General features: G+C 35.6%; 1 protein-coding gene across 1 annotated transcript in view; it reads right to left on the bottom strand.

The window, feature by feature from the left end:
- The window catches only part of OTOGL (otogelin like), a 92,983-nt gene that overhangs the window by 17,252 nt on the left and 49,774 nt on the right, over nucleotides 1-25,957 (bottom strand). Inside the window, exons 29-47 of the mRNA XM_048934180.1 lie at nucleotides 24,810-24,929; nucleotides 22,434-22,550; nucleotides 19,557-19,713; nucleotides 19,048-19,074; nucleotides 15,701-15,868; nucleotides 14,047-14,325; nucleotides 13,326-13,443; nucleotides 12,539-12,618; nucleotides 11,102-11,644; nucleotides 8,802-9,703; nucleotides 7,463-7,640; nucleotides 6,414-6,556; nucleotides 6,090-6,113; nucleotides 5,881-5,973; nucleotides 5,037-5,226; nucleotides 3,643-3,857; nucleotides 1,747-1,888; nucleotides 1,242-1,427; nucleotides 566-778 (exon numbers count right to left, since the gene is read on the bottom strand). Coding sequence (XP_048790137.1) covers nucleotides 566-778; nucleotides 1,242-1,427; nucleotides 1,747-1,888; nucleotides 3,643-3,857; nucleotides 5,037-5,226; nucleotides 5,881-5,973; nucleotides 6,090-6,113; nucleotides 6,414-6,556; nucleotides 7,463-7,640; nucleotides 8,802-9,703; nucleotides 11,102-11,644; nucleotides 12,539-12,618; nucleotides 13,326-13,443; nucleotides 14,047-14,325; nucleotides 15,701-15,868; nucleotides 19,048-19,074; nucleotides 19,557-19,713; nucleotides 22,434-22,550; nucleotides 24,810-24,929 — 3,895 coding nt within the window. The remainder of the gene's footprint in view (nucleotides 1-565; nucleotides 779-1,241; nucleotides 1,428-1,746; nucleotides 1,889-3,642; nucleotides 3,858-5,036; nucleotides 5,227-5,880; nucleotides 5,974-6,089; nucleotides 6,114-6,413; nucleotides 6,557-7,462; nucleotides 7,641-8,801; nucleotides 9,704-11,101; nucleotides 11,645-12,538; nucleotides 12,619-13,325; nucleotides 13,444-14,046; nucleotides 14,326-15,700; nucleotides 15,869-19,047; nucleotides 19,075-19,556; nucleotides 19,714-22,433; nucleotides 22,551-24,809; nucleotides 24,930-25,957) is intronic.

Here is a 25,957-nt window from a genome sequence, read left to right as displayed (position 1 = left end):
TGGAACATTTGTTCTCTTTTTCCCTGAAGATGTTTTAAGAAGTAAATATCTTCTGCTTAACATTTTAGCAGCAATAAGCATATTCCTTTTGCTGAGAACTAACTTGAATATTAGTAGTCAGTGATCACCTCACAGAGTGCTACTTTCTGGGACACAGAGGAATGCAAAGTTAGAGGGCACTTCACTTAGCAAGGCACTCGTAAGAATGCATGTGATTTCGTGATTCTGTAATGTAATGTACCAGTAAGCTCTGGTAACTGCCCTAACTACCAAGCTACTTCTGTCATTGAGTGTTTCTCAATTTCTTTTGAAATCCTTCAGAAGAGCTTAAAAATTCATTTTAAACAGAAATCTTGTTTCATTAGTAGACTTGAAATAACTAAGTTTTGATTTCACTGAGTTAGTTCTTAAAAGAAAAGTGATAGTGTTGATCCAACCAGCCACAATTACCTAAATAACACTTCCCAGAAATGTCACCTCGAATCTCGTCAAAAAAAGAAACCTTTGCTGACAAGTACCCAGTGTTTAATTAACACTTCTGTAACTGAAAATACATGTGACATACCACAAACTTTTTTTGGACAGCAATCCCCTACTTCCATGACAAGGACAATCACTTCTCCTTCTCTTTCACAAGCCAGTGGTGGATCCTCATTGCATTCAGGTTCTACAGCAACAATACTTCCATTTTCTAAGCAGCTGTATATGCAACAGCCTCTCGTGGACCCATTCCAGATCTCCCCAGCAGAGCGGGGTTGTCCTCTGTTATCTGTACATGCTGAGAGAAAAATGTTGCATCCCTTTGACAAGTGGAGAGTTAAGACTGCAAGCAACAACTAATTTGTTTGTTATCTAGGTGACCTTACTGCTTAAAGAGGAGCACTTCAGAGCATTATGATGAATCAAGAAAGGATGATGATATTAAACAAATGCTTTTTTATGGGTGAAAACAGTCAACAAATGCAGGGAAAAGAAGCTGCCCCTGCTACTCCTCCTGAGTACTCCAGGAAAGAAAGCCTGGGAGCAATGGAAGAATGACCATTATTTTTCTCCTGCAGAATTAAATTAGGTGAAAGAATAGATTCAAGCTGTAGCTTGAGATAAAAGCTAGGCTCTGTAGAATAGAGCTATACTGGATTCACACCTTCTGAAGTCTGACTTAGAATTTAAACATTGTTAACGTTGATCTGTAGTTAATATTAGCAGATATTTGCAAACCCCCTCTGTCCTAGTGCACTTACTACATTTTTCTTCTGGAATACAGAAGTCCGAGTCTGTTCTATGTAGAACAGTGCCACTTCTACACACACAGTCTTCCCTTAAATAAGAACACGTAGAATCTTCATACGACCACTTATTCAAGCATGTCTTGGCTTCACAGGGTTTCACACAAGGCTGGTATTCCTTGCCCTCAGGACAATTCAGTGCTGCAAGTTGTAAAAAGAGGAAACTGAGTATTGACTCTTTCAAAATTTCATTGGATAAACAAGTAGTAGGAACAAGGAAGTGTATCATAGAAAGCATACATTTATATATTTAGTGGCACTTTAGTTAAGCTACTCATTCAATCAAGATTATAATTCTAGTGATAAATCTCAAGACTTGTACCATGCCTTACTAATACTGTGGTAGAATGAGACAGTACTTCTAAGAACAGCAAAAATAAATGCATTTTTCTTAACCCATCACTGAACACTGCAGCAGTATAAAGTCACATTAGGATATGGAACATTGCTGTCAGCTTACGACAGTAACTGGGTGTCCTCCATTTAATGCAGATATTGTGCTTGTTGCATAAAGCTACATATGCAGAAAGTGCATCACACTCATAATTCCAAAAATAAGTACTGTTGATCCACATCTTCTCACAAAATTCCTGTGGTGAAACCTAGGAACACATTTTAACTCAGAATTAACAAGCAGAAGAGGTTTCTGTGATTAAAATTAATCATTAATTACAAGAAATAATACAGCTACAGGAAAATAAAATCAAAATTAATGCCTAGAGTAAATATATAATGTTTTTTTCCAGAACATTCATTCTGCAGAACTTAATCTGCCAGAATTTATTATTCTCCTCAATGTGTATGAAAGAAAATCAACTTCCTAATGGATGAACCAACCTGGCAATTTCTATGCTATGTCAAATTTTGTTACAGACCAGGCAAATATGTAATTTCATTGTACCTGAGGCTGTGAGAGTTCTCCTGGACACGTAAATGAAGTATGATTTCTGACTATTCAGATTAAATTATTTCATAATTAGATATGTTCAAACAATTATGAAAAGCATGCTGCTAGCACTGGTACTATTCTATTTTCTTGATTCCAAACTTCTTACCACTATTCTTTCCCTCCATCATTCCCTCCCATTTTGTTTCTGTGGCAGATAGCTCTAAAATCTCTTTAACCCATTTCTCTGGGAAGAATGGTCTATATTATTTCTAACGGGGAAAAACAAAGAGTGAGTTTGGGAGTTTTAAGGAAGGGGTTCAGCTGCTTGCAATACCTGTAGTACCATTTGTCTGGGATGAAAATCACAAAGAGTACTGCAAAGCAAAACCGGGCTGGAAAAAGAATAGTTAGAAATTATTCTGAATTAAGTGGGAAAAGTGGGAAAGTCAATCCTGAGGGAGATGGGATTTCTCATTTCACGTTGCAGATGTGTTGCGCTGGCTACCTCTAGTGGTAGCCTGCGTGCAAGACCTACAACCCCATTTGAAAGAACAGTTTCCAAAAATATATAAATTATTATGGTTTCTGTAAGAAAAGCTTCAAAACTGCCAACATAATAGCAACTACATCAGAAGTGGAAATGTAATTAGTACAATCAGTCTCAGACTGCATGAGTTGCTGTTATATACAGAAAAAGAGTGAGGCTTCCTTTTCAACATAGTGACTGTTGTCAAGCTTTTCCTAAAAATATCTCTTCAGGAACACACCTGCGTTGAGATAATGACCTGTTGTCACTCCTGTGAGCTCTGCCTACTCAGTGATTTAAGAAACAGCATAATAGCACAGAGATCCACATAAATGTTTGTTTCATTTCAAATAACAAAAACTTAATAACTAAGATGATAAAGGGCCTGGAGCGTTTCCCATATGAGAAAGGGCTGAGTAACCTGGGTCTGTTCAGCATGGGGAAAAGAAGACTGATGTTTATAAAAATCTATAGGGAAGTGAGAGGCAAATGGATGAGGCCAGGCTCTTTTCAGTGATGTGTAGTGACAGGACAAGGAGCAGTGGCTAAAACTTGAACACAAGAAGTTTCATACAAACATGCAGAAGTTCTTTACAGTAAGGGTGATGGAGCACTGGAACAGGCTGCACAGAATGGTTGTGAAGTCTTCTGTGAAGATTTCATGACCCATGTGGACACCTACCTGTATGACCTATTGTAGGGTACCTGCTTTAATAAAGGGGTTGGACTCAGTGATCTCTTGAGGTCCCTTCCAATCCCTGTGATTATGTTATTCTGTATTTATTTACAATGGACAGCATGACAAAAATATTTATTAAAGCCATCCATCCTTTTGTGAACTCTTGAAAATAAGCATAACATTAAAAAAATCTGCATCACTCTCACTCTTTTCTTAATTACACAACTTATTTAATTTGCACCTGGAATTTCTTTGTACTCACTTTATTGTGACAATGAATGAAGAAACTTCTGTTTAACAGTTCCATACAATATGTGCAGTTATCTTCAGTACAGTTTCTTACTGGCCTCCTAGTTGTTACATCAAGAGATTTCTCAATTTCCCAGCTCTTAATGAACACTTCGATTTCCTCCATATTTGTAATTATGGTTCTGTTTTGCGTTTTCAGATCATCAGTAGGATCTCCATTACACACCCCTGGAGAGAGAGCATCATGTTCAAAGCAAAAACAGAAAGAACCAACAGAACATGGCATATTACTTCCTTTGAGAAAGAAGTGTGCATTTGATAAGGTAAGAATAACACTGCATGAAGTTCATGTGTGAGACTTAGCATCTGATTTGTAAGTCCAAGCAGCTACATGTCCACAGTAGTTCCAACTGTATACTTGTGATTTTATTATCATCTTAGTAAAATGAGCAAACCGTGCAATACAAATAATTATACTTTTCCCAACAATGAACTAACTTATAAGAAAAACTGTTACCAAAAGGTGCTGTTGAAGGTGAAAAATTTACTGACATGGCACCATTTTCTGTTACTGTTCTACTGAACAGCAGCCAGCTGCATAGAAGTTAGTGCAGGTGGCTTTCAAAATAAGTGCACGTTGCTGACTTCATTCAGTCTAAACTGGACATTCTAAATGCAAGAAATAGTGAAAGTGAAAGGAACCCTTTGAAGACCAAACTACTTTTTAAATTGAAAATGTTTTTCCTAATCTATTTATTAATGCAAGAGTAGAAGAAAAAAAAAAAAATAAAAGAAAAAAAAAGCACCCCTAAATGCCTGGCATCCACTCTCTACCTGAATGTATTACAGATTGTATTCAGTTAATTCATCAGTGGAAATAGAAACCTCCAATAAATATATAAGAAGTGAATAACATCAATCTTTTTAATCTTCACAATAGTGTATCACATCCCAGGGATCAGCCAGCATTTTTGTAGCTTGTTTCTACTTTGCTTCTACACTGCTAAACATAGCCCAGTCCTTGCCTTCATGCTTCCTGATACCCTCCAGGGTCCACAGAGGGCTAGCCTGTGGTGACAAGCCCTGTTATTCTCCTAGATGGCAAGGAGAAGCACAGAAGATGGTACTTGCATGGTAATATTTGACAGTATTCTTAACAGTACTGTTTCTTTTTGCTACCTCAGTGCCTAGAATTTGAAAAATACTTTGTTAGTAAGGATTGCTTTCACACAGAATTATCATTTTACTCTTGTTAATTAACAGAATTTCAAAAGCCCACCTCAAATAGAATTGTTAGCATAATCACTAGAAGTCACAAAAGCCTTAGGGATAAAATCACAAAAATGAATATAGAAAAGTGATGTAAATGCTGAATATGAAAATAATTAATTGCCACCACAGTCTCACCACAAAGTCCTTCTGTCATTATTGATGTGTTAGAGTGCAATCCATACTGTATATCTATGATGCCCGTAATGTGAGCCCACTTGATGCTAATACCAGCTGGAGTATTAACGACATACATTGCACCGGTATCCTGAATACTCAGTCCTTCTTTTGAGAATGGTAAGGATGGGATTACAGAATCCACCACTACCTAAAATAAACCAAATATAGACTTTAGGGATAAAAACAGATTACAAAGATTTATTTTATATGATGTCTTTACATCGAATAGCAGAAGAGATTTTACAGCCTCCGCCATATGCTGTGTCAGTAATTGCTGTGCTTAAATCACAGTGCTTCTTGTCAGTGACACTGTAACTGCAGATGAAATAGGCATAAGAAAAAATGACATGGAAATCTTTTCAAATTAAGTAGTATCCCATACTTATCCCATATCATTTGGTTAAAATAATAAAAAAAAAAATCTAAGCTCAGTTATTCAAAGTTACCTATTCTAATCTGTTATTGTCCAGCATAAATGACAGCTTAAATATTTATTACATCTTGAAAAGCTTCTGTTCTGTTTGATGTTATCTGGAAATACATTATCAATTATGAATGCTTTTGTAGCTTTTAAAAAATCTTTAATATCTTGAAACACTTTGAAATGTCATAGAAGTGGCAGGCAAGTAAATCTGAGTGTCAGAAACTTTTTTTTTTCCCTAGCGTATCACAAATCACTGGCAATATGAACTGCGGAAGAGATCCTATCACTCTAATTCTGACCTACAGCATTCTACAATAGAATAGCACTACAGTTACCTCTTTAGTGTGCACGTGCTATATATTGGTGACAAAAACTTACTTTTCTTTCTAAACGATTGATAAGTAGTTCGGATGTATGTGTTGTTACATTTAATTTCTTAAAACAGAGCCCTGAAGTGCTTGCAGGAGGAACCTTGAAAGAAAAGCAATGAACAAGTTTGGTTACAATTTTTGAGGAGGAAGGGAATTATTTCCATAGGTGTAATATTAACACAGTTTATAATTAGTAGAAGAAAAAAAAGCACTTACTATTTTTCTTATTGAATTTGCACTCTGGAAAACATTGAAAAGTAGATTAGAAACGCAACAGTAACTTCCAGAATTCTTATTTGGCAAAAACAAATTGACTGTTTTCTTTGTGTTTAAACGTTTTTCTACAACTAGTTTCCTAATTAAACTAGTATAAAACTAATTAAATTCAATATGTTTCCTATAAATAATAAAAAGTAATACACACAATGAATCTTTTAATGAACTGTTTTTAAAAACCAATGCATTTTTATCAACTGTTAGATCCCTAACACAATAATTCCAGATACTACTACAATTACCATGGAAATGCAAGTGTTTTACCTGATTAGCAGGACATTTTTCAATATGAGCAACAATAGTTTCTCCTGGTAGCTTGACTAAAATGTAGGAAGCCATGTTACAGAGGGCTATGCTGTTTCCATCAAACGTAATAACACTCAGTTCAGACAGAACAGAACACTGACCTAAAAAAGAGCTGTCATTTAATGAGGTTACATAATATTAGGCATTTCTAAAAACAATCACTTTGACAAATACTTTCATGAAGTGCTTTCACATAAGATACTTTCATATATGTGTCTAGATGGCATTGTTCTGCAGACAGCATACTGAGCCACAAGGAGAAGCATCTTATGTTACTCTGTGCGAAACAGCTTAAATGAGTGCTTTGTTCCTGGGAAAGTTTAAATTGGTGAAAAATTAACTTATGTCAATGTTTCACAGGTAAGGATAATTAATTTCTATGTTGTCAGATTAAATGACAGTGTATTAATTAATTTAATAACAATGTAATTAAATTAATTAAATATAGAAAATATTTGACGTGCAAGAGATGCACCCATTCTATCTCCAGATTAATATTAAAAAATTATTATAAAGGTTTCAGAAATGCTGCGAAGTTTTTAATACTACTTTTCTTTGAACTGCTGGTACTCCAGGCAGAAAGTCTGCTCCCAATCTCTATAGTTTCTAAGGGTCAGTAAGAACTCCTTCTGGAGCAGAGTGAAATCTGGAGGTTCTTTCATAAAAGGCTAGTATTTAATTTGTATTCTTCTCCAAAATGTTGACATACAAATATTTTCTAATGATAAATATTCTGAAGATTTTCAGCTGAAAATGTTTATATTCATGTTGCAGTTCTAATTTCAGTGTTTCTGTTTAAAACAAAGTTGACTCCTGAATGTTAATTCAAAGACACCGAAGCATTTACTATATTTCGTTGTGTTTTGCTGATGAGACCCAAGTAATCTCCTTTAAATTAATTTCTATACTCAACCTCATCTTTCCACTGTAATAGTCTCTCAGTATATCATCTAAAATTTATATATTAAGGCTCTACGTTGTAAGTATTTATAAATAAAATTACTTACAAGGACATTCCCATTCTGGGCAACAACTATCATTATCAACTTGAACTGGCATTCCTCGAAAACCACAGTCTGGCTTCTGCACATCCTTAAGGCAGTTCTTTGAAAGGTTGTATAACATCCAGCCCGTATGAACACATACATACTGGCTACATTTGTCGACAGGTTCAAGGTATCTTGGCTTTCATATAGGGAAAAAACAACCAGAATCAACTTTACACTCACTGTACTTACAAAGTATAAACAATTCTTCACTAGTTCATGCTCTGCTCTGAGACAGAATCAAAACATCTATGTGGCCCCTCATATGTACTTGTCATCAGGTCTGGTAGCTGGACTAAAATACTCCTTATCATGCAACTTTAAATAAAGTACACACCAATACATGCTTTTGTTCCATGAAACACATACCTAGCAAGCTAACCATAGTCTCTAGATCTCTCCAAGTTAACCTGGTTCTAAGTTTAAAATAATGAGAGATCGTTAAATCAATACTTCGCCTTCCTACTGTTAGAAAGTAAAAGATCTCTAAATAACCAGAACACTGACGAAAAAAAGTAGCTCTTTCTCTGAGAAATTGAATACATACATACAAAAATATGGCTATAAAATAAATTGCATAAAATAAATAGAAATCTGAAGATAATTCAGATAGATGAAAAACTCAGGCTGACATGCCAAGAAGGTTTTGATAGCGCAGAAACATCCTACAATTTAGATTTAGAGTGTCTATACTGTACAGACTTACTCATCTTGCAGCTGTGGATTTTTGATCTGTTATTTTGGAAATAATTGCTTATTTTTGATTGTTGCAGATGACAAGAATACACATTAATTCACACACAACCTTTCTGTTCTGTTTAGCAGTAGTGAAATATTCTATATAAAGTTTTCTGCATTGAGGGTCTGTGTTATGTTCAGTAATAACTCAAAGCATTTTAAGAAATACAGAAGCACACATTCCCATCAGTTTAAACCCTATCACAAAGAGAGAAAAAAAAAAAAAAAAAAAAGCAGAAACACTAACATTCTATGGTTTCTGCCTTTTCATATCTCAGAAATAAATTTTACTGTATAGAATCGCACATATCTTTAAAACCAATTATTTTTCAGAGCAATGCATCTAAGTTACAGAATAGACCAGGGTGATATAAAAGCAGGGATGCTACAGGCCTCCAACAATAATTCATTTTATTAAATTGAAAAATAAAAAGAAAAATAGGAGATATTTAAAACCTCTGGTATAATATGCATGACATAGTAAATCAGACTGAAAAGGAATATGTATTATGTATTATATATACATATATTAACATTGTGGGGCAAGTAAAAGTGATCATACCACACAGTCAGAAGATGAAGACATCAGTGTATGCATCACTGTGCTGAACAACGTTTTGTCAGCTATAGTTGTCACTGTGTCTCTGCTTGCCAGAGAAGTTTGTGTTTCCACAGGGGAAGAAGAAGACAGAGCCATTTCATCACTAGAATGAGATAAATCTATTAAAGTTCTATCCTGCAGTTCTGTGTGTTCTGTTAAATTGAAATACGGTTTAATGGTAGTCTGTGTTAGGATTTTGGACCAATCTGATGTCTTGGCATCCGGAACTTCCGAGAGATTTTTTGCTGAGGTTATCCTTACGCTCGAAAAAGGCGAACTCCGACTTACAGCAACTGTCAAATAAGGTAGGAAAGATTTCTCAGTTGTGGTTGACTTTGCCTTGGTTACATTTCTTTGTACATATGAAGTCTGGCTGCTTTCTAAAATACCTACGGTTCTTTCAAATGAGGTTATATATTTAAATTCTGAAGTTGCAAATGAAGTACTTTTTGTCTTTGATAATGGGCTTGTGGTACTCAATTTCATGACTGTTGTTTTTGGAGTTTCTTTACTGCTCTGTGAAGCTTGAGGTGGAGCAAATGTAAGTAAAGATCTGTATGACTCATACATAGGTGTTTCTATGGTAGTAGGAACTGAAGCTGAAGCCATATGAAACTTTGAATCAGCTAAATCATCTGTGGTCTTTGCAGTAATCCTAGGGTCTACAGTAGTGTCAGAAGCAACTAATACACTGGCTGAAGAACTAGGTGGTATTTTTGCAAAAATATAAGGTGTTCTTAAGGATGTAGCATTCACTGTTGTATTCACTATCATTGATGTAGTGGATTGAGTGCCGATTCCAGCTGATATGACTGATACTGTTCCATCTTCTGCTGAAGAACTTACTGAAGAACTCTGTCTTCCTAGAGAAATAGTAGAGATATGAGCGGTCTTAGTAGGAGGTGAAGACATACTCTATTAGCTTTCTAAAGAGGCCTCTAGAGTTTTAGGCATTAGTAGAGAGGGTGGTATAATGATGCATTTAGTGATGCTGAAAGGCTTGTAGAAGAGCCTATGTTTAAAATGAATGTCGAAAAATCTGCAGAAATTCAAAGTCTACAGCTGTACTTATTGATCTTGCTGGTGTATCTAGAGATGAAACTGGTGCTTGGGAAGAAATTATATTTTGTGATAACAAAGGTGTTCAACTGAATATGGAAATCAGTGAGTAAACTATAGTACATGAAGTCACAGAATATAGTAGTGATGATAGCAAGACTTTTCAAAAAGACGATAGCATTGTAAAAGAAGGATCTTTAGGAATGAAAGTGCTTGCTGTCAGTGTGACAAGGTAATTTTCAGTTCTGTGTGCTGTCCCTTGTTCTGCTTTTTAATTCTATAATAATATAATATAATAATATAATAACGTAGTATTCAGAGGTGGTACCAGTGTCCTAGGAAGGAAGATTAGAGCTAGCAGACTTCTTTGGCTTTTTAGAAGTGAATGACAGTGAAAAGGAATCAGTTTGCATTATGTATCTTTATTTTCTATTGAGCTTGAGCTTGCTACAAACATATCATTGAATATTGTAGGACTTACTATTAAAGACATTGAAGAACTGGAAGGTTCTTTATAAATACACTTTGAGAGAAAAGTGACATCTCCCATAGTTTTGGGAAGTTTCAGGGAGGTTATCAGGGAATGCACTGGTATAGATGTGTTACAGAGGACTAGGAGAAGTGGTTATAGGATTTGAGATGCTACTTGAGTTAAAGATGCAGTAATTATGGACAGAGCAGTAGAAATACTGCTTTTTATTAATGGAGAGGTCTGCTTGAGAACAGTCACTGAAATTTCTACTGAAGATAAAAATAGCTTTGGAGAAAAACTGGAGAACTTCTATTTAGTGGTACCAGAGAAGTTTTGGAAAGGGGTTTAGCTGTTTCAGAATATAAAGTTGTGGTTAATTGAAGAAAACTTGTCTCAAAGCTAGCAAATCTAATTTTTAGAACTTTGATGAGCAATTGAAGTCAATGCAGAAATGGGTGTTGGATGACTTATAGGTTGACCAACACTAGATGCAGTTCTAACAGACAAAGTAGATACAGGAGAGGTAGGCGTACTAAGTATCAGCTGTGAATGCAGAAGTATGAGTCTTATGAAGGTATCTCTGCCAGCCATCCAAGCAGGCAAAGACAATTCAGAAAATACTGCTTCTTCCTTAGAATAACTTTCTGAAGGACTCTTACTCCACACAGTTCCTGCTGGCAGCTCAGAAGTGACAAAAGATGGTTTGGAGGTTAAAGTGTTGAGGTAGAGGGAAGAGTTCCTTGCTGAGTGGTTGATACTTCAAGTGGAAATGGAAATACAACAAGGGAATTGGGTGTTAATAAGATAGAATGTGTTGGAAGAGGAATTCTACTGAGTAAGGTTGTTGAAGCTGCTATTGGAAGGGGTGAAGTTGTAGATGCATTAGAATTGACAGTATATGATGTGATGGATGAGGTTTGAAAAGCAGATGGAAAATTTGTTGAAGATATAAGCTTGGAAAGGACAGAAGGACTTGCAGTGCTGTGAGGTACATCAGAAGTTTCCACTGTACTTGAAAATGAATATGATGAATAGGTGGTATCTTCCAGTGAGTACAAGTCTGTAACAGACTGTGCTGACATGTTCATTCCTGCTAAAGTTGTGTTTGCCTTCATGGTAATTTTGACTGTCACATCAGTACCAGATGACTCAGTCCCTGAAGTTACATGTATAGGAGATGTCTTAGGAAATCTCTCCGTGGTAGCAACCGGATGAGAGATTAACAATGAAGGTTTTGTTCCAGCTGCTGATTCCACAGGTTTCACAGGTATGCCTGAAAGGAAAAGGCACATTTAACTGTCTTTTATGGTAATGAAAAATAGCAACATCTATCTTCACATAAGTACCATTTAAAGATTAGTAAATTAGAGCATCATTTTGCTGAAATTAGCAATGGTTTCTGGTTGCCTGATGGCTTTGAGGAACTCAACTCTCAAGAAGTTTTCTAATTTTGTTTGCAAATGAATAGCATATTTTTATTGTTACCTACAACCTTGAATTTGCAGAATAGTTTTGAAGCAACAAGAGAATTCTATGGAAAATTCATTAAATCTAAAATGGCGAAATATTTGGAATTAAAAAATTAGAGTTTTTATCTTCTTTTATCTCTTTGGAAGGCTGTGTAACTTCATACTAGCAAAACTAAAAATGCAATTAATTCAAACTTGTACGTTAAAAAGACAGTATTAAAACGTAATTGCTATGTAAAAAAAATCCAATACCCCCAAAATAACCAAATGATGTGGTAACTTCACACACCAGAAATTATGAAATAGATGTCCTGAATTTATCAATGGTGGCTCACCAACTGAAAAGTCTGAACTTTTCACCATAGCAGTATTTTTTCCATTTGAAATCTTCCATACACATATGACACATTAGTTGTTATACAGTCAAATCACAGTTAAGGTGAGTATGACATCATCACAAATACTGAATTTTATAAAGTATTAGAGAAATGAAATAATTCAACGTTAGCTATTTCTCATTTGGATATAGCAGATGCATTTTGAATGACTGGAAATTGAGCACATGTCCCAGATGGCTCTTCTAAAGAAGGATATTCTGTTAAAGCATTTAATTTAAAAGGTAACTGAAAATAAAAGCAAAATATATCTGATTAAAACCTCATTTATAAGATTAGGTCAATAACGTAACATATACTTACAGTCTTCTGGGTAAACACATTTAAGTGTGACCTCATCAAGGATCATGTTTTTGGGACAATATGGCAAGCATCCTTCAACCCTTTAAAATATTGTGTAGTTAATTCTAGATTCACAGCAGAAATACAAATCAATTTTAAGTTACTTCAGTTTGGTTAAATAAGATATTTGAATGACATCTTTTCTTTTTGTTTGTTTATAAGAATTCTGGTTTCACAGAAGCCAGGAACCCATGAAAACAGGAATTCCTATTACCAGGACTAAGAAACAAGCTAACACCAGTAGTGTGAAATCCTTCAAGTCATGCCAAGAACATCTCTTAGTATAAAGTTCCACCCTCTCACAGGAGAGGGCGGCACTCACCCTTAAAATTGTTCTAGGTTTTTGTCTCATGCATACGAACTCTGGAAAGATTAATTCAGTTACAGCATCATGAGATACTGGTTTCGGACGTGAATATATCATAGCCATTGAAGGGAATAGCCTTCATTTCATTTAATACCATTTCTACCTAGTACTGCCAGAAGTTAATCCCCTAAGCTAAATTCAACCCTTTTTATTCTTGCTCCTACTTATGTCGAAAGATCACATGCAAAAGGAATACATAACACAGAGAGTAAGAGGTTTTCACAATACTTGTAAGAGCTGCTGTTAAAATCTGGATGAGTAAAATAAATGGATATTGCTGCTGCAGTAATTTTTACAAGATTAAATTAATTTTTACAAGATTAATTAAACATACAAGACATAGAATAATGTGGTAGTAATATTGAGCTTAATTTGACTTACGGAGGAAGGAATTTACATGCTGTTCCTTCGGGATCACTACATGTTTTAAAGCAAGGATTAGCACAAGATTCATATCTCCATTCACACATCTTCCTGTAAGGCACAGATGCACTGAGTTCTGAGGAAGAAGGAAAAGGTATTATTCATTGGCTTTGTAAGTCAATAAATTGTAAATGCATAGTCTTTTCTATAATGTATTTTGGTAATTTCAGAAAAATGTAAAAATAGAAAACTAAGAATAGGAATTCTCAGGAACTTTAATAGGTGAGATTTCATTCATTTATGCCATTTGAATGCATACTTCAAATTCAAACAAGGTAAAAAGCATCAGAACATAAAAGATAAAAAAACTTCTCACTTTTCACAGCATATTTTGTTTAAAAAAAAACAGTGAAACATACTGAATATACTGTTTGTTTCAGAAGCAGTATTTACCTCATTCATTAAACAAAAAAGATATCATGCAGTTCAATAACAAGACTTTAACATGCTTTTTTTGTGACATGCTACATGCATTGTGAAAAAGAATGAGAATATAGTCCAAAGATAAATTAATCTTTGCATATGCAAGAATTAGAAAATTATAATATTTGGAGGTGGAATTCAAGACCAAATTAGAAGAGAAAATTAAAATACTAGTTGCTGTTGTTGGCACAAGAGAAGTACTCCAAAGGCAAACAGAAGAATCCATACTTATTAATGAGGATTATGCAAAATTTACCTTCAATACTAAAGCTACTCATATGTTTGAATTCTTCTGAATCATCGTACTTTGCCACTTTAATACCAGATGATGTGAGAATGATGAAAAAGCCTTTTTTACTGTGTAGCTCAAAGGCACTGAGCCCTCGACTCCAGAGGCCTTGGTGGTGGAAGAAGGTGGCTCGTCTTTGGAAGGAGGCACTTGCCTGCCATTGCTCCAATCCAACAGTTTCATCAGCATGTACATACAGAAAGTAGTTTGGTCTTTCAGCAGACTCAAGGGAAACAAGGGAGAGAGCTTCCACAAAAGAAAAAGTAAACCATTACTTGTAAGGTTTTCAGAGAAAACGGTCTGAAAGTGAGATTCAATCCATATATTTATTAAGTGGCTCCTTAAAATAGCTGTTTATCAGAAAAGAAAAAAAAACCCACACAACTAAAAAAGAACAGTTTCCTATAACATAAAAATATTAGAAATGCAGAGTCTAATGGAAATTTCAAATGATCACATAATGCGGAGTTCACCAGAGGGCTAATCAGATAAAAACTACATTCAGCTTACTGCTAGACCTCAGAACAATTCGTAATCACTCTCAGTTTTTGGATTTATTGGGGCAAATTGGGGCAGTTTTTCCTCAGATTTTGACAAATGTCTGACATTTCAACTATAGCAAAATTTCTTTAGTAAAATTTCTTTTGTAAAAATTTGCTTGAATTCACCTTGATGATTTTTTTACCTGAATATCATATCCAGCAATACATATATCTGCATGCTAAATAGAAGTCTGAACACTCTGTTCTCATGATGAAAATGAAGAAAACTCTCTGAGTGTTTAAGAACTTGAAAAAAGGCTGACTTCAGATTTGGTTAGTGCCTTGAATAAATCTAGAAGTACTTTTATTCTGTATAAACACTATCTTGACCCTCACAGATAAGAAAACTTTTGTACTACACAGATATAATTAATATTTTACTTATAATTCACATTGCTTAGCTAATTGGACAAGTCTGAACTGATATTTCTATATAATATACTTTCTCTTTTAAAAATCATAAAAGATCTAATTTGTATATGGCAAATTGTCCAAAGCATGTGACTACAGTTTCAAGTTTTACTGTGAAAACAGCCCTTCTTTGTGTTGATTTTTGAAGATTTGGAATTTTGTCAACAAATTAAATTTCGTGACTGCAGAAAGCAATGAGAAAATACATAAAACAGAAGATGTATGTAGAAGAAAGAAGATTTAAACATCTGGTTGTACTAACTTTCACATTTTATGGTGCACTGAAAGTCACCAAAAACAAGAATAGACAAGAATTTTATTGGAGACCAAAATATTCCTTGTTTCAAAATTGTTAGATACGTATGCAAAATTTTCCAGTTTGCAGTTATGAAATCTAATTGCATTTTTCTAAAGAAAGAATTCTATCCATTTGCATTTTAAACATTCTAAAAACAGTTTTTTGAAAAGTCAGCTTTACAGCTGACTGATTTACCATTTTTTTTTCTCCAAAGATTAGTATTCCTCCTCAAAAATAGAACATTTCATCCTTACTTATTCCAATAACTAAAAATATCCGTACAATTTTAGTTCTAGAAGATGCAGCAACAATCATTCAGATGGTTTGAAAAATATGGGCAGACATTCACATAAACATTGAGAACACTTACATAAATCTTTATCTTTGAAAAGACCTGGAGTTATCATGAAACTGAAAAATACATTTCCATACACTGCATTTCTAGGCAGGGGAAATATTCGTCTGCTGGAAATATTAGCTCCTATAATTGTATCATTTTCTCCAGAACTTGCCAAAATATATGGTCCTTCACCAAGACCTAAGAGAAGAAGAATCAAACAGAAAAACAAACAATTCTACTTGCACAGCATACAAGACTTGAGCCTTAGCTGACAAAATATTGCTTTACACATTCACCTTACCTGGAATCAAATACATTTTGAACTGCAACTCAGTGCCTCAAGGTGTTCTGTTGAAGTTGGCCTGTATTTACGTATTTGAGGCACTCCCTTCCTCTTTGCTTGATTTCCAGAATACAACAGATACAAAGTCCACATTAAAAAGATATGGCTAGTTATCCTCACAAAATAACTTGAACAAAAAAGCAACCTGGACTGCTTTTGTATAGTATTTAGTTTTCCACATGTCCTTACTTCTGTACTTTGGAAGATCAGCACTGCAGCTTTAATATTATTACCCAAGACACCAAAGGTATTCTAAGCTCTACAAAGCTATCAAAAAAAGAAGAAAAAAAGAAGAAAAAAAAAAAAAAAGAAAAAAAAAGAAAGATTAAAGAAACGTTTTAAATTACAATACTGTAATTGAACTTTTGGCAGCAATCTTGTTCAAGGAGTTTCCTACTTCATCCCCTCCCACAAAACACTTGCTTCTGTTCCTCTGCTGCCCCATTTATTATGACATCCTAAGTGCTTCGGCAGTAAACTGATCCTACTGAAAAATAACCAGCTAAATTTTCCAGTCTGGTTCAGCACACAGTCATCCAAAAGTTTATGCCGATACAGCAGTGACAACTTCAGCCAGTACTGCTGCCAGAATGCTGGTGGCCTAATCATGCCCTAGACATCCTATAAAAAATTCTAAAGGTATTTTTGCTGGACTGGAAAGGGCCCACAGGGTTACATCCAGATATAACAGCATCAGTCCTTGTCACTATAGTCCAGTAAAAGAACCAAGAGCAGCATACTTCTAAAATCTTGCCTTGAGTAATAAACAAGATTTGTAATTTTTGTGAAAGCTTTTAATCCTTTAATCCTAGTGGGAATAAAAAAAAATGAATCGCCTTCATAGCGTAGCACAGCTCTCTCCAGTATGACTTTCAAGAGGGAAGGACGTCTCATAATAATGAGATTTGGCTCCACTAGAACTTAAACACCACTTTCTGAAGAACACTGCAAGAAAATAAATACTGCTTCTATACTGAAATTATGCCGGAGCTCACATGCTTAGGAAGTTCACAAGTTTGTCACAAAGTGACCCCTTCTATAGAAGTGACAAGTCAATTACAGTCTCTTCATCCTTAATCACTGGATGTTTACCCTCACATATTAACAGATTTTTTCCCTGTAGCTTCAGCAAAAGCAGCAACGAGCCATAACAGGGAAAGTTTCCATGAAGATTCAACAGTTTGGCACCATACAAGACAAAAAAAAAATCAGAGGAGCCATCCTACACTCCAGAAGGTCAACAAGATTATTGAACACAGTGGGGCCACTGACCTCCATCCATCAAAAGTTTACGAAATCAGTTAAAACCATAAACATCAAGTCAAAGAAACATCCCAGTGGTTAAATCTTCATTGAACCAGAGCAATCTCTTTTATATGTCAATGCAAGAAGGAAAATCAAATGAAAGCAAGTCAGTTCAGAATGAAAACCTGTAACATAATTGCATAATGTGACAAATGTTTTCTTTCTAAAAAATAATATCAGATTACTTATTATCATAAAGATTAATCTTAACTCAGTATTACCAGAGATTCAGTATGACTACACAATTCCTTCTTGAGAGGAGACTTAAGTTTTGTAACAAAGGCAACTAGTTCAGTGACATGAAAATGTTAATATAAGATGTACAATGAGTTAACATTAGAATCCCTTATTGTGAGATTGCCTGTTTTTATTTAAATCGGACAACGCCCAAGCAATACATGGGATATTGTACAGAAAATAAACATTTTTAGATATGCATAGCAGAACAGAATGGAAATGGTTTTATTATTGGAAATCATTTAACACAGATATATGTGACAAGATGTTTTGAATAATCTTGACCTCTTGTTTTTATTTTTGAAAGAGTCTTAACAAAAGGAAAATAGAACATGTGAGTGTTATAATTGATTACCAACTAATTGATTATTACCATATATTCACAAAACCGAAACAATTAAAAGTAATAATGGGTTTCCCAAATCATCAAACAAATTGTTCATGTTTTGACATCTCATATGCAATATCTAGTTTTCAAATGTTTTATCGTGTCCTAACAGATATTGTACTACTGCATCAGCAAACACAGGCAATGGAAAAGAGTATTTTTGTGCAGACTCAATCTGTGGAACTCAAGAATGCAGGAGATGTGTTCATACACACTTACCTTCAGAGATATTTTACAGCCTCTGACTAAGCAGAAGAGAAGACTTTTATTACAAATGGGAGGTTATGTCGCAAAAATAGTCAGTATAGTGACATAATGATATTAAAAAGGAAACGAACATGTGGTGAATGACATATTTGTCACCTCTCCTTTCTAATTTGATCTGAAGGCCCAGTGAGACCAAACGATGGTGACTATGCAATCCTACCATAAGGAATGGGAGTCTAGAAATGAGATTATATCCAACACTGCTGGAGCTTACAGAGGCTTTTCTCAGCACAAGCTACAAGGAGGGTTACTTTCTGTGTGCATCATGTTTCCTCTGAGATACCAGATGCATGTTTTTACTTACAAGAAAGATGTTTCTTTCCATACTCCCCCTGTCTCTGGACATAGAGCAGAAAGATCCATGGAAACTTGCTTTGCTTAACATGCTGAGCACACTGAACTCACATATCCAAATCAGGAATACAAAAAATTCTTTCTAACCAGCAAAGAGAGATATTACCACAGCATACTTTTTCACCTTTAGCCAGAATGAAGCAATATAAGAAAATTATCTCTTGGGTTTCTGTTTTTAAAAGAGAAACAAAATATTTTGGGGAAAGATAAATATTTCAGAACAGCATAGCATAGAAGAAAGATGATAGAAAGTATGCCAAAGATACCTTCCATACTCTAGAACGGCAACTGTGGGAAATTATTTTTTTTTAAGTGAATGGTGTGCAACTAAATGCTTTATAAATGCAGGTTTGTTGTTGGAATCAGGGAGTACAGATTCATTTCTAGCACATAACTAGGTAGCATGCTAGCAAACAGAGTTAAGTGTATTCAGCAATAATAAATACTTGGAGGAATGAAAGAGTAATGTTAAGCACTACATACCTTGATTATAATATTCACAGTCATAAGCTAAAAGAAAAAGGAAACAAGGATGTTGTTACTATAAAGTAAAACAGATCACTCTTATCTGCATCCTAAAACTGTAAAATTCACTTTCATGTTCTGTAACATATTCCAGCCAGTGACTTTATTTCCTCTGGCTTTTATTCAGGGACAAACAGCTGCATTTAAAATAGATGTGCCCAGACATCAAACCTAATTGATAGACAGCGCTAATTATTCTGTATTCAAGAACTCCTCCCACCCTCAGTGAAAAGCAGAGTGGACTGAATCTCTTTGCACACAGAATTCTGGAACCCCTCCACAGAGAGAAGTAGAACAGTAAATGTAAGGTATTCAGCAGCTAACACATACATTGCTTGAAAAAACAAAGGCAAAGAAGGACATTTATTAACCACCTGCTTGTCATGCTTGTATTTTTGTGAAGAGAAAGGCCATATATACCCACTTCTCTGGGTGGTCTGTGGTGTGAGGCCATCCCAGGTACATACCACAGAGCGAAGGAGATCGCCAATGAATCACTGCTCCATGCTGGCAGCACTTGTGGGCATAAGCTGCAATACTGGTACACAAACACTCACAGTCCCCACCAAGATTGCAGTTACACGTATCTGTATGACAGTTCTTGACAAAAGAAGTCACATCAATCTGGAAAAGAGAAGGTGGGAAGGGGCAGGTGACTTGATTACATGAGTTGAACAAATTTATGTTGCACCATTTTCAGCAGGAAGGTGCAAGGAAGGATCGACTGAAAGAATTTAACACAAAAATATGGCATTTTCTAAGATTTTGGTATAATCCTTTACAAATGGTATACTGCAAATAACCAGTTTGTACCTATGTTACAGACAAAAGAAAAATTTTAATCAATGGCTTTTAACAAGTATGACTGTTCATACTCTCTCCACACTCTTGCTGTTAGTTGATTCTGAAGAGCGCAATGAAGGTGACAGTTCTGCGTTTTCATAATGCAAATGCTGCCACCTATAGTCATCGTGTTAGCTCTGCATGAAGAACAATAAAATCAGAGTTACAGAGCTGTAACTCTGATTATCGAGTACTTAAAGTAGAAATTTGAGCAGGGCCTTGGTCAGGGGAAGCAAGCTTGAGCACACATCTGACATTTTACAACATATTCAACCTTCAAATCTTCATTAGCTGAGGCACTCACTTCCCCACTCTAAAATCTCCCAAATTAAAACTGTGATACTGATACTGTACTTCTCGGTTTTAAGAGGTCTTTTTTTGTAATGTTGAGCAAGATCTCCTAAAAAAAACCTGTTCTCATTCAACACATTGATTCTTTAAAACAATGTTTCTCTTCAGTTTGGATTCATTTATAGACTCCAATCTGTCTCAGCTGTAGAGCATTCCAATGACACTCAGATTACACAAACACCGTCACAGCAACAAGGCAGCACTGAAACAGCTTCTCAGCTGGCAGTTGCTGGATGTTGACAGAGATAAGATGACTGTTATTCTGCCTTTAGTGCTTAGAGAGAGATGCCATTTTACTTTCATTCTTTTTTCTAATTTTGGAAATAGAGATACTACTGGAGTGGGAGCATGAGCCGTTGAAAATGGCTATAGCACCTTAGCAGAAATTACCAAACAGCACAGTAGCTTCAGATTTCATCCTCTCTTTCATCTGCATCATCTTTTTGTGACAAGCAGGAAGGCTCAGATTGAAGTTCCTTTTGAGTTTAAGAGTTATGGATTTTTCTTTCCACTCTTCAGCTGCTGAATTCAGTGCTCAGCTGAGTACTGCAATCCATAAGTCCCTTCCAGCCAGAGATGCAAAATTTTGTATCCCTTAAAATTGGATTTTCCAGCCTGGGCTGAATCTGAGGCTGTGTCCCAGAGCAGGAACTTGTCTCTATGTGCAGCAGCATCCTACACCACCCACACTGCAGGATAGACTCTGCAAGGCAGCTGCTCTAAGCACTGTGAGACCTATCCCTTCACCTTCTATTCCTCCTAGCCTCCCAGAGTCCAGCTGTGCTTATTTTATTGCTTTATTGTGTTTCATGGTGGCTTTTTTTTTTTCCTTTGGTACCTGCCTGTGCAGGGAGTAGCCAGGTAGGTATCTTTGATAGGAAGTCATGGCACCTTCCTTTAATAAGAGCAGGTTTTCACACATTCATGAGCAGGTTGTAAAAATACCTGGAAGATGTTTGCTTTACAAGCTGTCTCAAGATGGATATGTGTATATGAAAATACCTGACAATGAATTAAAAGTCATGTTTTGCTCCTGACATGAATTTCTTGTTATTAATGTGCTAAATTCTTAGCATAATACCTGAAAATTTTAATCACAACATAGGTAAGATAAAGAATGGAATGGAAAACATCTGTCTTTAAGACTTATTGTAATATAGCTTCTTAAAAACTCTCAAAAGTCCATTTTTATTTATTACTTTCCACTTTGAAAATACACTCATCACTGTGTTCTCAGGCACACGTTCAAAAAATTCTTTACATAGTAACCAAAGTCAACATCAATAAATCTCCTGGGTTAAGCTACTGCAACCCCCTCTTCAGACAAATTCCTGACCACGTTAACATCAAACTCCAGTCCTGAAAGTCAGGAGATTCAGCTGCAACATCTACTAATCTCATTTAGTCACAGAAAAAAAAAAAAAGAGTGAAGCAAAACATCATAGTGGTTCTTGCTTGCACAGGTGTTAAGAAGCACCTCTGAATACCTTTGGGAAGCTCAAATCAGAAAGAGACATAGATACACAGAGAATATATTGCACTGGTAAAGGGTGGACTACAAAGGAATAAAAGATTCCCACACAACTTACTGTTGTCCCTGTCCTGTCTAGACTGAGCTTATGGACAGTCTTGTAACTCAAGTCCCACACTCAGTCAGGTAAGGAGTAGAGACACCACACAGCAGAGCTTTGATACAAAGCAATTAAGATGTTGACCTTTTAAAAACACTGATAGCTTTGAAGCTGAAATCTCACTTTCCTATATTTCTTTCTATATTTTGCAGGACAGTCAACTAAATAAAACCATTTTAGATAAGATGGAAACACATCACATGAATGCCTACTTTAAAAATCCACAAAAATCTTAAAATTCAAGTTACCTATATAAATCAAAGATACGAATAATACCAAAAGAGAACAGAAGTCTGATTTTCCTGTCTACTAACTCATAACTTCCAGTTACCACTATAATGTTTAGGCTCCACTTCTGAAAGGAACAAGGAGCTCTACACAAACAGCCCACACACATAGTTGCAAGGCTCTTCTTAGTGTTCTTCATGGAACTCAGAGAGGAATGGCAAGAAGAAATTAATTGTTGGCATTTTAATATTTCCTACATGAGAGCAAAACTGGTTTATTTAATAAACTTACCACATTGCGACAAGGTGCGAAAACATCACTGTACAAAATAGAGCATTCCTTTTTGGCGTAAGGGAACTTGTTTTGATGTACCTCGCATGGTTTTAGTGTTTCATTTGGGCTCTTGCACTCAAAAGCAAACAAAAACACCACAGTCATTTCATGAAAAGATGTATTTGCCACGGACTCCGCTACACTATGTACATAATATAACTCAATACTTATGTAGTCCAAAACCTAAAATAATGTTTACATTCTATTTTCTTTATCTTCTGCTTTCCCTGATCTGTTTTTATAATTGAAAACATTTGCACAAAACAGAATCTTTGTGTTTTGTTCTGAAGTACTAAAGTGTTCCTTCTGTCTGTTCAGCACATTAAGACAAAATGTTTTCTTTGTGACACATTATAATCATTACCAGAGCAACCAACTGTAACATCACAAACAAATACATGGTCCAAATACATCCCTGGTGGTTTTGTACTGACTTTAAATGGAGGCACACTACAGATGACTGTAGCCCTGTAAGTTCAAATAAAGCAGTGGTAGGACTCATAAAAAACGAGTCAAAGTTCATCATGATAACTCAAAAGTGGCTGAGATATAATTCCCTCTCTTTAAGTCTCTCTTCAAGAAGAAAAACAGTGAACAGAAAAATATAAGCAAATGGCACTTAGCTCTAAGAACATGAGTTCAACTGAAAGCATACTCTCTTGCTACAATAGAGGAGCTCAGGAGACAGCAGTGACAGACCCACTCACAGTATTGGGGTACTCTGATGATGCTGTGTGGGGATGTGCTCCTGACAACAAGAAACCCTGCAATCATCCCACTTCTCACTGTGCCAATGCTAGCACATTTCCCAGCAGCAGAATTGGGTTCTAGGCCTCCAGCTACCAATTATGCTTTTCCAGTGTTTATAATGCAAAAAAGATGACCAGGATACATCTCTTCGAGGGCCAGAGGTCCTATCTGTAAAGTGCACTAACATCTTTTTATGGTTTAAAACTATAGAAGCCACTGACCTGAAAAATTAAAACAATATATTGTGGGATTAAAAGCAAAAAGAGAACTTCAAGATTTTCATGGAATAAAATCAAAAGCATTCCTGTTATACTTGGTTCTACAAGTATGCTTTTTAAGCGGAAGAGTATGAACAGAGGTCGTCTCTGGGACCCTGCCTCAAACCCTGTCAACAGAGACAACAGTTCCAGTGCTTCATTAAGTGATAGGAGAGCACAAACTCCTTCTGTCCCTTTGAAGCCAAACCCAGTCCTCCTACGATCCTACAGAGAATTCAAGAGAGTATTGCTTTTGTTCTCTTTTGTTGATACTATTACACTTCATATAAAGTATTTATGCACTTTATGTACCACCTTCTAGATGAGTGGCAGAACCACAAACATATTTCCCTTGCTTGCTCACAAAACTTAAACACTTTATGAAGTGTAGAACGGATCCAAAAGGGGAGATTGAGGGAGATAAACCTCAAAGGCTTTCTTCCAAAGCAGAATTGATATCATATTCTTTCATGAGGTGAGATATTGGTTCAATTTCCTGCTCTGAGTAAGGGAGAGAACAGATTAAAAACTGGGTCTTGCAGAGATCCTGATGGAATGTTTTGCAAATACTGATTTATCAGCAAGCTCACAAGGCTATAAGATCTTTCTCCTTCTTAACACGTATGAATAAAATAATTCTTGTGTATTACAAAACCCAGTTGCAGTAATCCACACTACAGCCTCCTCCCTTCTCTGAAATCTACTTTCCACTATGGATTGTGCCTGATGCTTTTTCAAGCTAAGTTTTATAACTTCCTCAGCTTATCTCCTCCAGACTGATGAATTTTAACTGTGTGCTGCGCAGAAAATCCCTCGTGCTTGTACGTAAGCAGGCAGCATCAGGGGGCTGATGACCACCTGTTTCTCTTCAGTGTTCAGATCCTGTTTACTTTCCATATCCCTACGCTTCCAACATCAGAAAAAATGATAAGTGTTTTTAAAGCTGGACTGATTCTAAATTTTGAAAGCAAAGTGAATTTGGGGTGGTTGTGCATGGAGCCAAGGGTTGGACTTGGTGATTCTCATGGGCTCCTTCTAACTGAGGGTATTCTACGATTCTATGAAATCCGTAGAAAATTGAAATCCAGACAGCTATAATAAATATTTTATTTAGGGATCAGTGTATTTTTACATGAAAATCTTGGATGGTTTCATTTAAATTCAGTATATGTTTGTTACAGTATAAGACTCTACAGACATAAAAGTTCAAATATGTATCATGACTCTGAATTTAGAAAATCCCTGTTTCATACACTCATACTGTATTCATTTATAAATTAAAATTAGCAACTTTTTATTCTAAATTTTTATTGGACATGGGGCTTACCTGTCCTAACACCCAGCTGTCTCCAAATACCTGTGCATTCCTCACCTCCATGTTGTTTGAAGTAGTCAGGTCGTTTGAAGTGTATTTGTCAAAATTTCCACACAAACCTGCCAATTTACCCTAAATAAGAAAAAGGTTGTATTTTTTACATATCCTAATAGTCAATAATAATCAGTTTGGATTATAATATTCTTAAGATGAAAAAGGTGAGTGCAACTGATTTACACTTGGAAAATATCTGACATTCTGCTATACTTACAGTAACCAATTACAAATCACTTTTAATTGTTATTTGTTTGCCTTTTTTCTTGTACTTCCTGAAAGCTTAGTACTGTATCCAATCTGGAATTCAAAAGTTCAGGTGAATTACATTGTAATTGTGAAGCTTGGCTAGTTGTTGTGATTGAAACTTGCTGCCTCTTTTTTAGATCACAATAACAAGAACATTCATAACAGCAGCAGTTATGAAAGACACAGTTGTAATACTCCTGTGTTGGAGCAAGTGTGCTGCTGATGAAAAAAATATACATGCATACATACACACATAGATAGATAAACAAAATGATATACATACAGTAAAATACAGAGTTGGTTTTTGAGGGTTCTGTGGCTCAGCCTAATGAGTTGTTTCTATAAGGACTGCTGCAGACTGTATCTTGCTAACCTAGAGCCTACAGAAAAAACAGCTACAGAAAGTAGAAAGAGACTGAGGTACCTGTGCCCACATATACAACTTTTAGACCTGAGCCCCTTGCTTATTATTCTGTAAAACAGAATAATAGATATATTTTTTCTTTATTGATGGCTGATAAATCAGCAAATACGTGAAGTATTTTCTGCCCATAGAGACAAAAGCCTACAACAGTGTTGCTTTAAAAAGAGATTAAATGGTTACTGAAACTTTGTCTTAGATTCCAAAATATCTGATATTTTTTTTCTAGCATGAAGCCCTTTCATTTTCTTTTCTTTTACAGAAAAGAGCTTCCTCACAATACATAGAATCACTTCCAATATGGAGTGGGGATGCAATTACTGAATTTGCTTATAAAGTTACTACATCAGGACTCAGAGATTGAGTCACAGAAGCATCAAGGAAGATGTTGATGTAGAAAATGAATAAAGAGCAACTGCAAAGAGCCTCATATTCT

The sequence above is a fragment of the Lagopus muta genome, chromosome 1 (genome assembly GCF_023343835.1).
Source record: "Lagopus muta isolate bLagMut1 chromosome 1, bLagMut1 primary, whole genome shotgun sequence".
In the NCBI taxonomy this organism is placed as follows: Eukaryota; Metazoa; Chordata; class Aves; order Galliformes; family Phasianidae; genus Lagopus; species Lagopus muta.
The sequence above is the reverse complement of the archived record's forward strand: the minus strand, read 5'-3'. Positions and strand labels throughout refer to the sequence as shown.